Source organism: Oppia nitens, unplaced genomic scaffold, assembly GCF_028296485.1.
Source record: "Oppia nitens isolate AA-2021 unplaced genomic scaffold, nextdenovo-longstitch-racon4-pilon3 scaffold2_pilon_pilon_pilon, whole genome shotgun sequence".
NCBI lineage: Eukaryota > Metazoa > Arthropoda > Arachnida > Sarcoptiformes > Oppiidae > Oppia > Oppia nitens.
Window position 1 is genome coordinate 8,019,527 of NW_026533210.1, and position 14,699 is coordinate 8,034,225.

General features: G+C 27.8%; 4 protein-coding genes across 4 annotated transcripts; all 4 read left to right on the forward strand.

The window, feature by feature from the left end:
* The first annotated feature begins 2,667 nt into the window (after positions 1-2,667).
* On the forward strand, positions 2,668-3,461 carry LOC128955996 (uncharacterized). Its single transcript, XM_054301676.1, has 2 exons — positions 2,668-3,018; positions 3,108-3,461. Exons 1-2 carry the CDS (start codon positions 2,704-2,706, stop codon positions 3,459-3,461), a joined length of 669 nt encoding a protein of 222 aa, XP_054157651.1. The 5' UTR covers positions 2,668-2,703.
* A 606-nt stretch (positions 3,462-4,067) lies between these two features.
* LOC128955997 (uncharacterized) lies at positions 4,068-6,220 on the forward strand. The gene is made up of 3 exons (XM_054301678.1): positions 4,068-4,450; positions 4,543-4,869; positions 6,131-6,220. Exons 1-3 carry the CDS (start codon positions 4,136-4,138, stop codon positions 6,218-6,220), a joined length of 732 nt encoding a protein of 243 aa, XP_054157653.1. The 5' UTR covers positions 4,068-4,135.
* LOC128954894 (protein brunelleschi-like) lies at positions 5,889-9,098 on the forward strand. The gene is made up of 6 exons (XM_054300498.1): positions 5,889-6,039; positions 6,131-7,806; positions 7,879-8,021; positions 8,091-8,434; positions 8,519-8,757; positions 8,841-9,098. The coding sequence occupies exons 2-6, from the start codon at positions 6,223-6,225 to the stop codon at positions 9,063-9,065; spliced, it is 2,535 nt and encodes an 844-aa protein (XP_054156473.1). The 5' UTR covers positions 5,889-6,039; positions 6,131-6,222; the 3' UTR covers positions 9,066-9,098.
* A 1,829-nt stretch (positions 9,099-10,927) lies between these two features.
* LOC128956435 (thymidylate synthase-like) lies at positions 10,928-12,665 on the forward strand. Its single transcript, XM_054302176.1, has 5 exons — positions 10,928-11,416; positions 11,489-11,839; positions 11,936-12,036; positions 12,290-12,436; positions 12,504-12,665. The coding sequence occupies exons 1-5, from the start codon at positions 11,206-11,208 to the stop codon at positions 12,639-12,641; spliced, it is 948 nt and encodes a 315-aa protein (XP_054158151.1). The 5' UTR covers positions 10,928-11,205; the 3' UTR covers positions 12,642-12,665.
* Positions 12,666-14,699: the final 2,034 nt, after the last annotated feature.

Here is a 14,699-nt window from a genome sequence, read left to right on the forward strand (position 1 = left end):
GGTACGGTGAAACGAATTTGACACATTTAATACATATTATTTAATTGCAACGCTACTCTCTGCCTGCGCCGCCGCCAGAATGGCCGTCGCCCGCATAATCGCTCAATAATTTAAATAAATCATTTGAATAGATTAAAACATTTAATTACTTGACTTAAATTGACTCATCAAACAAAACCATGAAAGAGAAAGATAAGAGACTGGTGTCGCCGTCGTGGATGGCCACCAGTGCCTGATTCTGGAGATGTTCAGAGATAATCGCCACAGTTGAATTGTGATGATGTCTTGAGTTCACTTTAGCATAAATACAGTATTGTAGTATTATAGAGATAACACAATAAAGGTTTGCTAGGCGTGAGTTCGGATAGCAGGCCCAAAACTCTTTAAGGAGACGTGGACGCGGTTAGCAGTCCCAAAAGCTCTTCAATGAGACGTGAACTTGTTTAGCAGTCAACTTAATCGTACTTTTGTGTTGAAATCAGGGGTTTATATACGCGTTTTGAGACATCAATCGATAATAAAAAGCACTATGAAGGCTGAGTATTGATTTTAGATTACTGATGTTATATGTATCCGCCACTGGTAGTTGTCTATGGTTACGAATTCGTAGGCAGCGTACTTTCAGATGATTGACAGGTGAATTGAGTTTAACGTTATGGCAGTTAATTGTGATTTACTGAATTGTTGTTACAATTACAGTAAATTGGTTAAGATGTATGTGTTAGGCTTTGACCGGTGTTTACAATCATATAAAATAAAACTGTGTATTATTTATAACTAAAAAGTTATATTAAAAACAAATTTAAAAGTCGATCAATAAATTTATAAACGGCAACTACTACATAATTAGAATTAGTATCATTAGATAGGTATATCTATGGGGATACCGGCACTTCTTACTATATTTAATTACGATTAATAATTAATGAGATATTGATAAATTAAATTTGTAGTATATATACATACTAAATAATATATTATTGATCATTGTATTGTGAAATTAAAATGGCGGATAAAATAAAAATCAATAATTATAGATAGATACTGAAGACAAAGAAAATTTAAGTGCGCAGATGCCGGCACATTATATATATATATATACAGTTGCAATATATATATATATATATATATATTATTATATTAAAAAGTTTTAAATAACTTATTAAAAAGTTTTAGTTTTGATAATAATAATAGTAATAATAATAATAAATAATAATAATTAATAAAATAATTAATTAGAAGAGAGAGAGATAGAGAGCAGACATACCCTAAATTTAGTAGTAGTAGTAGTAGTAGTAGTAGTAGTAGTCGTCACAATATTATTAATTTTAATAATAATAATAATAATAACTACAACACTAATAGTAATAATGATAATAATACTAATAATAATTATAATAATTATTATAATTATTTATATATAAAAAATAAATATATATATACTATATATATTAAAACTAGTTGTCTCTCTACGAGAGACAACTACACCGATCAGTGCCCAAACACATACTGACAGTGTTGGGACACACAAAGGACTGTTAGGTCCTTTGTGACCCAACATCTGTCCTACAGCCCTCCCTAACAAAGATCTTTGTTAAGGGGGGGTTGTTATATAATTTATATTATAATATTTTCATTTATAAGTTGATTTTTCTTTGAATAAAAAATGAATGTTTTATTGATTATTACATCAATTATTTTGATTACTTCTGGAGTACTGTTGACAGTGGTGTCCGGCGAAGGAAACTTCAATTTCAAAGACGATTCGGTTTCCTATTTGAGTCTTATTTTCGATATCAGCGACAAATGCACTAAAAAGATACAACCGTTGGTTCATAAGGCAGACGTTTGTTTGCAACAGAGATGGGGATCAATTGATTGGGATGTCAAAGGGGTTATACCTAAAGATATCAACAAAGAGTATTGTTGTCTCAGACATGAATTTACATGTATTATGAATAAAGTGGTAGTTATTACTATTTTTTTCAAAAAATAACTTTTTTAATAACTTATTTGTTTACAAACAAAAAACAATACTTTTAAAGATAATTAATAAGTGTGACAAAGATGATGACAATGATTTTGCCACCGATAACAAGCTGTGGTCATATAAAGCGATTGATGAGATTTGCTCGAAGAATGGTATATCCATTAGCAATGTTAAGTGCAAATCATTAAAACCGAAAAAAGTTGACAACAAATGGTGCCAAAAGTACATTCCCTGTACTGATCTATTGTCACGTAATCGTGACAACACTGGTGATGACGGAACCGGTAGTCACGAAACATCAAATGGCTACTCATTTGACGGTCAATCAACTTATATTGTGATCACATTTTTTCTTATTGTTTTCTCAATTTTTATGATTTTTATCTAAAAAAATAAATATTTATTGTATAATTTATTTTGTATCTGTTATTGAAAGATTTACTATTTTTATTGTATTTAATTTAATGATGTATTAATTTCATGTAATATAATAGTAAAAAATTCAATGTCTAAAACTATATCAAAAATATAATAATTATTGCAAAATAATCAAAACTACAATTATTATAATATAATTATTATTACGAGAATTGTTCAATAATTGCTAATAGAATTTTAAAAATTCAATAAATTTATAATTCTCTAATTATACTGTATATACAGAATAAATAGAAATTAGAAATTTTATTATTTTATTTAAATAATTAACAGATATGTTGTTTAATAAAATGAATATTTTATTGATTATTACATCAATTATTTTGATTACTTCTGGAGTACTGTTGACAGTGGTGTCCGGCGAAGGAAACTTCAATTTCAAAGACGATTCGGTTTCCTATTTGAGTCTTATTTTCGATATCAGCGACAAATGCAGTAAAAAGATACAACCGTTGGTTCATAAGGCAGACATTTGTTTGCATCAAAGATGGGGATCAATTGACTGGGATGTCAAAGGTCACAATCCAAATACTGTCGACAAAGTATTTTGTTGTCTCAGACATGAATTCAACTGTATTATGGATCAAATGGTAACTCTTTGCTTAACAAACAAACAAAAAATTGATAATTATTTAACTTATAATTTGTTTGTATATAAATATTAATTGATATATTAAAGATAGAGAAAGAGTGTAACAAAGATGAGAACAATGATTTTGCCGCAGAAAACAAGCTTTGGTCGCATAAAACCATTGACGAGATTTGCTCGAAGAATGGCATTTCCATCAGCGATGTTCAGTGCAAATCATTGAAACCCAAAGATATTGGCGACAATTGGTGCAAACAGTACATACCCTGTACTAAACTGACTGATACTAAAATACAGTCGAGAAGTGGTGAGACTGCCGGTGACAGCACAGGTAACAGCACTGTTGGAAACACTGATGGAGTTACTGGTGACGGCACCGGTACTCAAAAGACCAATTATATTGTGTTCACTTTATTTCTTATAGTTTTCTCAATTTTTCTATGATTTTTGTTAAATAGATAATTATTAATATTATTTATTTATCTTAATTTTTTGCTGTTTACTAAATTAGTTTTCTAAATTTTATTATATTAATATTTTATTCAAGAGTTTATAATTCAAGTTTTTATTCAATAAATATTTTGTTTTCAAATTATAATTTTATTAATTAATTCCAATTTAATTTTTATTTATATAACCTTGCATTATTGCATAATTATTTAGAATATAATAGCATATTTTATTTTAATAATTAAAAATTGAAATTATTTTATAAATTAAATTAGCCATAATTAGATTATATTGATTGATTGAGTATCAATTCTATTCAATTATCTGTAATATATTTTCAGTTAATATATCATATAATATGCAAAACGAGTAATTGTAACAAAACAGTAATGAATATGTTTAATGGTGTTATCATTTAATTGATAGCAATAATTGTTTTGACTACAAAATTTATTATCTAAAACTATAGCAGAAAAATAATCAAAGGCTACAATAATTTTAAATAAAATTAATTAATTAATTATTATCACGAGATTTTCAATGATTGTTAACATAATTTTAAAAATACAATTAATTTATTATTCTTTAATATTTACTTAGTATACTGTATACAGTGCTCTACAAATAATTAGAAATTATTGATTATTTAATTTAAATAATTAATTGATATGTTGTTTAATAAAATGAATATTTTGTTGATTATTACATCAATTATTTTGATTACTTCTGGAGTACTGTTGACAGTGGTGTCCGGCGAAGGAAACTTCAATTTCAAAGACGATTCGGTTTCCTTTTTGAGTCTTATTTTCGATGTCAGCGACAAATGCACTGAAAAGATACAACCGTTGGTTCATAAGGCAGACGTTTGTTTGCAACAGAGATGGGGATCAATTGATTGGGATGTCAAAGGGGTTATACCGAAAGATATCAACAAAGAGTACTGTTGTCTTAGACATGAATTCAATTGTATTGTTGATAAAGTGGTAACTAATTGCTGACCAAAAAAAAACTGATAGTTATTAAACTTATAATTTTTATTTATATATAATTTTCAATTGATATATTATATCAATAGATTCAGAAGGAGTGTAGTAAAGAGGATAACAACGATTTTGCCGCAGAAAATAAGTTTTGGTCGCAAAAAACCAATGAAGAGATTTGCTCGAAGAAAGGTATTTCAATTAGTGATGTTAAGTGCAAATCATTGAAACCCAAAGATGTTGGCGACAATGGGTGCAAACAGTACATACCCTGTACTAAACTGACTGATACTAAAATACAGTCGAGAAGTGGTGAAAACTCAGGCGACGACAGTACTGGAGGCGGAACTGGTGGAGACTCTGGTGGAAGCTCTGGAGGAGGTCGAAGAGGCCATTCATTTGCCGGTCAATCCACTTATATTGTGTTGTCTTTATTTCTTATAGTTTTCTCAATTTTTTCATAATTTTTGTTTCTTTGTTTATTATTATTATATTATTAGCTGTTTTGAAAAGTTTACTAAATTCTATTGTTTTAATATTGTATAATTTACAAGAGTTTATATTTAATTCAAGTTTGTATTCAATAAATATATATATATTTTTTTTTAAAAATATTATTTTATTATTTAGTTATGATAGCATAATTTTTTTAATAAATAAAAATTGCTATTATTTTTAATAAATTAAAGTAATTAGTAATTAGATTACATTAATTGATTGTAAATTGAATTCAATTCTATTTAATTATCTGATAATATAAATACTAAATTTTTAATTTAAAAACAAAAAACTGTAAAATATTAATTATAAATCATTACTGTTAATTAAAATTCAATGCAATTTATTTAAATATTTTGTTTTATCATGCATTTAAATAATTTATACTGATTCAATGATGACAATGATAATAAATCAAAACTTATATTATATAAAAGTTTTGATTTATTATATTGTAAATGTCTAAACTAAAATATATAAAATAGTTATATAATTAAGTTAAATAATAATACTAGTTATAACAGTACAGTACTACAGTATGTTATTCATTTATAACTAAAATAAACTTCATTACTATTATCGTAACTATTTTTTTTTTGGTCACATATTTGGTATTTTTATTGATAATACAAAAATTGTTCCTGGATACAATATTATAAATAAATTTGAATACACAACAAAAATGCGCAAGTACATTTATATTAAATATCCAGCAAATAAATAAATAGTTGTCAAAATGTTAATAATATAATGTTGACGGTTGCCATTGACAACAGTGATTGCATGTAACCCGCCATTAGTGGTGTATATATTATTTATACAGTAATACCTGTAATAATAAAGTGTTTTGACCGCAGTTTTCAGTGTTTAGAGAGTTATTATTATTATTATTATTATTATTATTATTATTATTACAGTATTATTGACACAAATATTAATAATAAAATATCATTAACTAAATAATTGTCTCATAAAAACATTTTAACAAATTTTTAAAATTATGTTTACCACTGATGTCGTGATAATATCATCACAAAAAAATTTAGTACCAATTAATTAATTATACGTTAATTGATAAAACAATATCATTGCAAGTATTTTATTATTATTATTATTATTATTGTTTTTTTTTGTGGACAAAACAATTAACCGATTATTTTCTTTATATATCTATTGCATATTCAGGTCAATGACAGTATTATCGACAGTACAACCGATTATCGGTTGATTAGTTGTCAATTGATTTGCGGTGACAGAGACAGAGGCGGTGAATAGCGATGAGCAATGTAGACAATCTGACAATGATAGCCGAGGTGTACGCCAACACTGGCCAGAACCGAAAGGCCGCCTTCTATCGCCGATTGGCCGCATTGAAAGCCGTATCGTTGCATCTCGAAGATCCCGATTGGATTAAATGCTATCAGCTGTTGTTGCCATCGCTCGACGGCTACGGTCTGACATTGGATCCCATTGAATATCAGCGCCGAATCGATACCAATACTGTCGGCTGGCCGGGCATTCATTTGCAATTATTGCAAGAATTGGTGACCACTGCCGCCAAAATGGATTGTCATTCGCTGGCCGTAAGACACATGAGCTTTCTGTTACAATCTCTGTTTCAACACTTGACTGTCAATCAACGGCAAGAGTTTGCAAATAAACTTATATCGCTGTCCGCCCGCTTAGCTGAAGAAGAGTCATCATCATCGTCGCCGACTGTCGAGTCGTCGGCGATGAAACTGCAGAACGGATTTGTCATACCATCAGTTAATTTAACTAAATTTCCAACAGTAGTCTCATTCAAAGTGCAAAATCTGTCGCCACATCTGAGACCTGTTAAACTGAAATCCAAAATCAAACCGTTACCATCATCGACACCATCCAGTCCTTTCATATTTACACCGCTTCAACTCAACCGAAGTACTGTGAATACACCGCGAAGACTGTCCACAGTTAGTACACTATTGGACTATAAGTGGACAGAAGGCGAGATAGCGACAGTAATACTGGTAGTCAATAATTATTTGCCGATTGAACTGAATATATCTCAAATGGTACTCATGACTAATGGTCTGACTTTTGAAACACATGCTGTATCGCTGACGATGGCACCCGATTCACAAAATGTAACAATAAAACTGACAGGAATTCCCCGATCGAGTGGCAAACTTGATATCTTGGGCTACAGTATGCAAACGTTGGGCGTCAACAGCGAGTGTCGACTTCGTGAGCTACCGAAGGCCAAGAAGTTGAAACTTCCTAAGAATTACTCAGTAGAAGTCATTCCATTTCTTCCATTGATTGGCATTTCATGTTCGTTGCCGAAGACCACTCAAACATTACCCACCAACTCATTGGCCACCGATAAGACTCATATCGCTTACAATGCTATGGTAACGATGTTTGCCGGCGAAAAGCGCACCTTTCAGATCACACTATCAAATAACAGTCCCAATAGTGAACTCATTGAACTAATTAATGTCAGTATAATAACAAAATTGCCGAAAGAAACTGAACGATCACTACTTGAATGGGATGACAACGAAATAATAAAAGACTTACCACTGGCCTGTGGCGCGTCCATCACTTTCGATCTCAATTTGAACGCCATCGGCGGCTTTGTAGTCGAGTCCAGCCATAATAATAATAGAAATAATACAAAAGCTACGACCAATAGGTCGGCAACGATTGGCTCCCACCAGAATTCTCCCGCACATACCGGTGTCACCGCCACCACCAAAAAGACTCAACTGTTAGGTTCAACCACTTTAGCGAATTTTATATCTGAATTACAAACGAATAGTAAACCGAAACAAATTGATAAAAGAATTAACGATACCTTTGATCCATTTCCCTCAAAGGTTTGTCTATTATTTTTTTGTTATTGAAATTAAATTTCTGACATAATATTTAATTATTTTTTCTATTAATAGATAGTAGAAGTTCTTCTAATGTTTGAGTATAGTGGAGGACCGGGACTCGCTTCCGGCTATTGTCGGCAAAGTTGTTTAGCCATTATTATAGAGATTCAACCGTCACTTTTAATTACTCATTGGGATGTATTACCCGCCGATTTGTAAGATGACTAACTACTGAAAGCATATTATTGTTATTACTATTAATTATATAATTGTCAAACTGTTAGGCCAACCAATTGTTTTTTAGTATTGGATGCTCTGAACGTCACAACTCAAGAGATGGAACTACATTATACGGCCACTAAAGAAATACTAATAGAAGCCAATGAAACCTGTCGTATACCGGTGCCCATTGAACGATGTCCTCTAGTTGATGATGAAACCGATAGTGATGACAAACGGGAGGATTCATCTCAAACATTATTAGCTCGATGTCGACAACATCTCATCAATCAATTAAACTTAAATTGGAAACTCCCATCATCTGGTATTAGAGGAACGGCATCGGTGGCCAACGTTCCCTATTCCGACCAAATGCTTAACTCAATACTTTTATCGCCCATCCAATGGGGTTTGTTATTACACAACAACAAAAAATAAATTATCTTATAATTTAAAATCTAATATTTATTTTTTTTATGTTTTTGTTGAGTAGAAGTTACTTTAAACGACCAAAACTTGCGTAATGGTAATGAGTTTAGCTTTAAAGCCGGTCAATACATATCAGTCGCCATATCGTTGTATAATTGTTCGGCCGTTTCATTGAAATCATTGAATCTCTCAATCAATTACTATCAGGACTACCAAAACAGTCACCGAATCGGTAAAGAGCGAAACTATAGGTTAGAAATGAAGAAAGCGTTGACCGGTTTTGATAGAGTTGTTATACCAGAAGTAAGTTAACCATAACATACCAGAAGAATAATCTGTTTAAAAATATCTTATAATTTGTTTTTTAATTAAACAAAAAACCATAGATTGAATCAATGAAGAACTATTGTCACGAATGTGGTCTAACATTCTTCTACAGAGGAATCTATAAGTTAGGCATTGAATGCAACACTAATACCATAAGCGATGACACCATCAGACTTAAACCTATGGCCAATAGTGATGGCAAACATAATAAAAGCAACAAAAGTCATCAAAAATCAACAACTTTGTGGAAGTGTTCGCCTTCTTTAGTGATTAGTATTGAATAATAATAATAATAATGAAGTGATTATAATTAGCATCAAAAGCAGAAACTCTTATTTATTTAAATAATTGATATTGAATTTTATTGTTTTTAACTCATTGTGTTATTTTTATAATTATATATATATATAAAAAGATGATTAAATATTTTTCTGTTAATAATTATATATACATAATGATTATGTAATTATTGTATATTTATTTGGAACATCGAAATGTAATAATTTAATCTATTATTATTTTAGCGAATATTTATTAATTTTTGTTTTAATTCATAAATATTTATTAATATTATTATTATTATATATTAGAAATTTATAAATAAATTATAGATTTTAATTAATAAATTAAACCAATTGATTATTATTTTTATTATATAGTACCTATAGTACCATAAATATTATGTTTCCTATATATTTTAATTTAACATTATTGTGTGTGTGTTTTCAATGATTAATTTGTTATATAGTTTTATCAAATACTATTATTTTTTATTTCATTTACCGGTATACAGTATATATTATATATTGAATTTCAAATATATAATTTTTTTATTATAATTTTATTGTATAAAATTATAATAAATTAACATAAATATCAAATATATGACTATTGAAGATAAAAACTTTGAAATCTTTTACATTTTCTACCTTTTACCCCCTCGGGTTGATTCAATTGCTTTAATATAATATGAATATATCCAGGGTCATTTTTTAGAGTCTATTTTATAGCAATTATTATTGTTTAAATGTATTCACTTTATATGCTATTCACTATCTATTCATCAAAATTCAAATCTAATCCACGGTTTGTATTACAAAGATATGTTTAGTTTAGTATTATTACAACATATGGATAACAAATTTAATTTGCTTTAATTTAAATATATATATATATATATAGTCCTATTCCGGTAACATTAAACACTACATTACTGTAGTATATTAAATAAAATATTAAACATACATTATATTTGATACTAAAAAATATTGTAATACAACTAATCAGTGGGTGATTGGCTAAACCCATATTGTTCACAAACTCCTGAAAGGAGTGCGTATCTGAATTCTATATGTCTTTCTGTCTGTATTTTATTGAATTTTGCAATTTTTACTTCAGATTTGGATTAAACATCAAAAATAATTTATAAGTGATTAGCATAAAAATTTTCATATCTCTTCGGGAACATAGAGAAAATGGCGGTCAAAGTACAAAAAAATTTGAAATTAAATTTAAAAGTATAAATTTGAATAAAGCATCAAAAATATGTTATAAGTAATTATCATTTTGATACAAAATTTAGAAATACAAAAAAGTGAACAAAAAATTAGTAAAATTAGTAAAATTATACTAAAATTAGTAAAATTATACTAAAATTAGAAAAATTAGAATAAATATAATAATTTCTTTGAGTTATTTTATACCATATGACAAAAGCTGTGTTTATTTTGTTATATATACTGTTATTTGATTTTAATTAAAAATTACTTTTGGATAAGGAGTTCGTATGGAAATGCTTTCTAGCATTCTCAACTTGATTACTATTGTATTACAAATAAAATATTTAATATTAAATTGTAATTTCATATCAGTCATGAAATATTTGATAATAATTGTTGTATTATTGATAAAAGAGTTATTGAATAGAAATAACAATAATTGAATAGGAAATATATATATACTAATTAATTTATTTGCCAAAAAAAACTTTATATACTATAGATATAAATTTATTAAACAATTTTTGTTGTTTTGTCAAAATAATTGATTACAAATTTAGATAACTATTGCTAACTATTAATATTATATTGAACTTTGATATATTGAAAAAAAGTTTATATAAATACTGTAATATTATACTAATACTAATGTATTGCTAATCCTATTACAAGTTATCCCAAAAACATTTCAAAAACACATTTTCCAAACAATAATACTGTAATAACTTTTAGCGCTATTTTACTTTTTAGTCCACACGTGTTGGTAGTGGTCGGACGTGCAAACCATTTGACATACCGACTGGCCATTGACCTGATGTGATAGTTGTCCATAATTGTGTCGTTCAGTTGACACTCATATATAATCGCTGATCGGTTCCCATAATAATTAAGTTGGTCAAACTATATAAGCGGCAGTGACACTATCATGAATACTATCGAAAATGGTCACCAATTGACCACCGATGATAAAGTGACCGATGATTATAATGATGAAAGACAACAACAACAACACGATGAATATGAATACTTGAATCTCATCAGACATATCATAGATCGCGGACACCGCAAGAATGACCGAACAAAGACGGGAACTGTTTCGGTGTTTGGCAGTCAATGCCGATATTCGCTAAGAGATGGTTTGTATACTGAAGTTGATCCATCAAATTACTTATTTTTTATATTAATTAATTGATAATTTTTGTTTTTAGGTGTTATACCACTATTGACCACCAAAAGAGTCTTCTGGAGAGGTGTTGTCGAAGAACTTCTTTGGTTTATCAGAGGCAGTACCGATAGTACAGAGTTGTCCAAAGTTGGCGTTAAGATATGGGACGCTAATGGCAGCCGAAGTTTTCTCGACTCTCTTGGTTTTAATGATCGACAAGAAGGCGATTTGGGACCCGTTTATGGTTTTCAATGGAGACATTTCGGTGCAAACTATGTCAACAAAGACAGCGATTACGGCAACCAAGGTATCGATCAGCTGAAGAGTGTCATCGAAACGATTAAAACAAATCCCGACGACCGACGAATGATTATCTGTTCGTGGAATCCGATCGGTAATAATTATTTTTTGACCAAAAATGTTCAGTGATTACCGTAGTTATTGACACATAGTTTTGTTTTTTTTTTGTCGGAACTAATATTGAAAACAGATATCCCATCAATGGCTTTACCTCCGTGTCATTGTTTGGTCCAGTTTTACGTATCAAATGGTGAACTTTCGTGTCAACTCTACCAGAGATCTGGTGATGTGGTAAGTAATGGTTGTATTTATTATCTTAAATATCACCCAAATTTAACGGATCTTTTTGTGTTTAAACACGAAGATATCTTTTCTTCTTTTTTTGTGACATTTGTTATAGTATTTGACATATTATTTATAGTTATTTGATATAAATTTATATTTATATCTCTTTAAGTATATATATATATATATATATATCGATAAACATATAGACAGACAAATATACTGTATTTAAATGACATTTATTTTGTGGTCACTTTAGGGACTGGGAGTGCCATTCAATATTGCCAGCTATTCCTTATTGACACATATGATGGCCCACATAACTGGTCTAAAGTGCGGCGATTTTATCCATACGATAGGCGACGCGCATATCTATCTGAACCATTTGGATCCACTCAAAGAACAAGTAATTTAAACCAAACATATTAGTTGATTATGATTGACAATCAATTGTTTTTATTTTATACCAATAGTTAACTCGAACTCCCCGTCCATTTCCAAAACTACATATCAAACGTACTGTCCATGAGATCGATGACTTCAAAAGTGATGATTTTGAACTAATCGGTTACAATCCGTACGCTAAGATTGCGATGGATATGTCTGTTTAAAAACAATATTTATATATATATATATATTGATAATTCATTTTTTAATTTGTTTAAACTAAATATTTTAATTTCATTTATACTATTTTCATATATTGTAAAAATTACGCTAATTATTTGTTAGCGTATGTGATAATTAATTTCAATTTGTATACACTATTTATTTTACACTTTATTATTTCGATATAAAATTATACACATTTACCCCGTAATTGATAATCTCGATTAGCTCTTAGATATTTGTTTATAATGTTTATAAATAAAAATAAATTGAAGTACTGTTTGGTATTAATAGTGATGGTGTCATGAGATTTGTCTATAAATTTTTTGTTTTATCTATTTATAGACAATATCTCTTTGTTTTTTTGTTTTCTACTGTATATTCAATTTATAAATAGAGTTCAGAAACCTAACGAACCGAAACCTGACCGGTAATCTTATTGTCAAAAAAAATAAATCCCAAATTTAAATCGTATTTAATATCTAAAAATCCTAACCGATTTTGTGTTGTCGGTTCCGGTTTTATGGTTTACCGTAATCTAATTTGTTTAACTATTTTATAATATTTTTCAACTCTAATAAACTTAAAATATTTTTATAATTTAAAAAAAAAAAATTTTGAAAAATAAAATATTTATCAAATCAATAATGTATTCAATTATTAATTCATTAAAATTGAATTATTATGAAATATTTTGTATTTTTATTGTCTAAAGATATTACAGAAAACTAATTTGTAAATTTTAATTTACATTTTAATAAAATTAAAATTTCTAACTACTATATTTTTCATTTAATAAATATATTGTATTGCAATTGTCGATAATTTAATTTATAGTATTAACTTATTAATAATAAGATATCTATATATCTTTTTACTATACTGTACTAATACTATTAAAATTTGTATAAAATTTAAAAATAATATATAATTTCGTTCAATTTAAACGAAAAATTACCGGTAATTTCATTAAAAATATTAAAGGACCCGTCTTATACTTAGGCTTCGGGCAACTTTTCAAGGGAGAGAAGTTTCACGGAAAATAAGGAAATATTTTATATTCCCTCCCTTTATTGTTAGAAAGGAAAATGTATTTTTTTATAATAAATATTAAATTATTAAATTAAATTTTATTGTCACAAATATTAAAAAAATCAATTTGAAATCACAATAAATTCAGTAAATACTATTTAATAATAGCATTCAAAATACAGTTTAATACAACATTTGTTATTCAAATCTTAATAATAAAATTTGTTGTTTAGATTTCAATATTTTTGCTAATACAAGGAAATAGATTCCCTATGAATTCCCAGTGAACAGACAAAATTTTTGGGAACTTTTGGAAAATAAATGGTTGGAGGGAACTTGCTCAATTTTATATTAACACTTATGATTTATATTAAATAAAACTACTAAAATATTTAGCAATTTTTAATGTAAACATAATAGTACTGTAAACATGTTTTTAAGTTATCAAAATGATTAATGTTTTATATGAATTATATAATATAAAAATTTTTAAAAGTATATATAATTGAAATTTTGATTAAATTTTAAAAATATATGTCAAAAGATTCCACTTTGAAAAACATTTTTATGTAATTTTCTAAAATGCACTAAACATAAAACAAAATTTTTTTGACAATTATTTATTTTGTTATAAATAATTTATTATTCAAACATTTACAACAACAAAATAATTAAATGAAATACATATATTAATTTTTTTTATAAATTAATATAAATTAGTTATTGAAAATTAGTTTTAGAAATTTATTAAATTAATTTCTTAATAAAATTCATTAATAATTGTTTATAAAGATTAAACTATTACTTTAAAATTAATAAAATTAAAATAATACACAATTTTTTGGTATTATGCAATCATTGATATTATAGCATTAGCACATTATGTATATTACGGCTCCGGGATGTCGGGTCAGGGATGTTGATATTTCAAAATATATACGAGATATTTAAGATTCTGTAAAATGTGAATTTATAATATATATATATTAGTATACTAGATACAATATCATATCAAAAAATTATAATGT

Excerpts from the sequence above, each read along its gene's own strand:
- LOC128955996 (XM_054301676.1), top strand. The coding sequence starts at position 2,704 with ATGTTGTTTAATAAAATGAATATTTTATTGATTATTACATCAATTATT. Across the intron at positions 3,019-3,107 it reads ACTGTATTATGGATCAAATG|ATAGAGAAAGAGTGTAACAA; the intron begins GTAACTCTTTGC and ends GATATATTAAAG.
- LOC128955997 (XM_054301678.1), top strand. The coding sequence starts at position 4,136 with ATGTTGTTTAATAAAATGAATATTTTGTTGATTATTACATCAATTATT. Across the intron at positions 4,451-4,542 it reads ATTGTATTGTTGATAAAGTG|ATTCAGAAGGAGTGTAGTAA; the intron begins GTAACTAATTGC and ends TTATATCAATAG. Across the intron at positions 4,870-6,130 it reads CCGGTCAATCCACTTATATT|GTCAATGACAGTATTATCGA; the intron begins GTGTTGTCTTTA and ends TTGCATATTCAG.
- LOC128954894 (XM_054300498.1), top strand. The coding sequence starts at position 6,223 with ATGAGCAATGTAGACAATCTGACAATGATAGCCGAGGTGTACGCCAAC. Across the intron at positions 7,807-7,878 it reads TTGATCCATTTCCCTCAAAG|ATAGTAGAAGTTCTTCTAAT; the intron begins GTTTGTCTATTA and ends TTCTATTAATAG. Across the intron at positions 8,435-8,518 it reads TTTATCGCCCATCCAATGGG|AAGTTACTTTAAACGACCAA; the intron begins GTTTGTTATTAC and ends TTTGTTGAGTAG.
- LOC128956435 (XM_054302176.1), top strand. The coding sequence starts at position 11,206 with ATGAATACTATCGAAAATGGTCACCAATTGACCACCGATGATAAAGTG. Across the intron at positions 11,417-11,488 it reads CCGATATTCGCTAAGAGATG|GTGTTATACCACTATTGACC; the intron begins GTTTGTATACTG and ends TTTTGTTTTTAG. Across the intron at positions 12,437-12,503 it reads TGGATCCACTCAAAGAACAA|TTAACTCGAACTCCCCGTCC; the intron begins GTAATTTAAACC and ends TTATACCAATAG.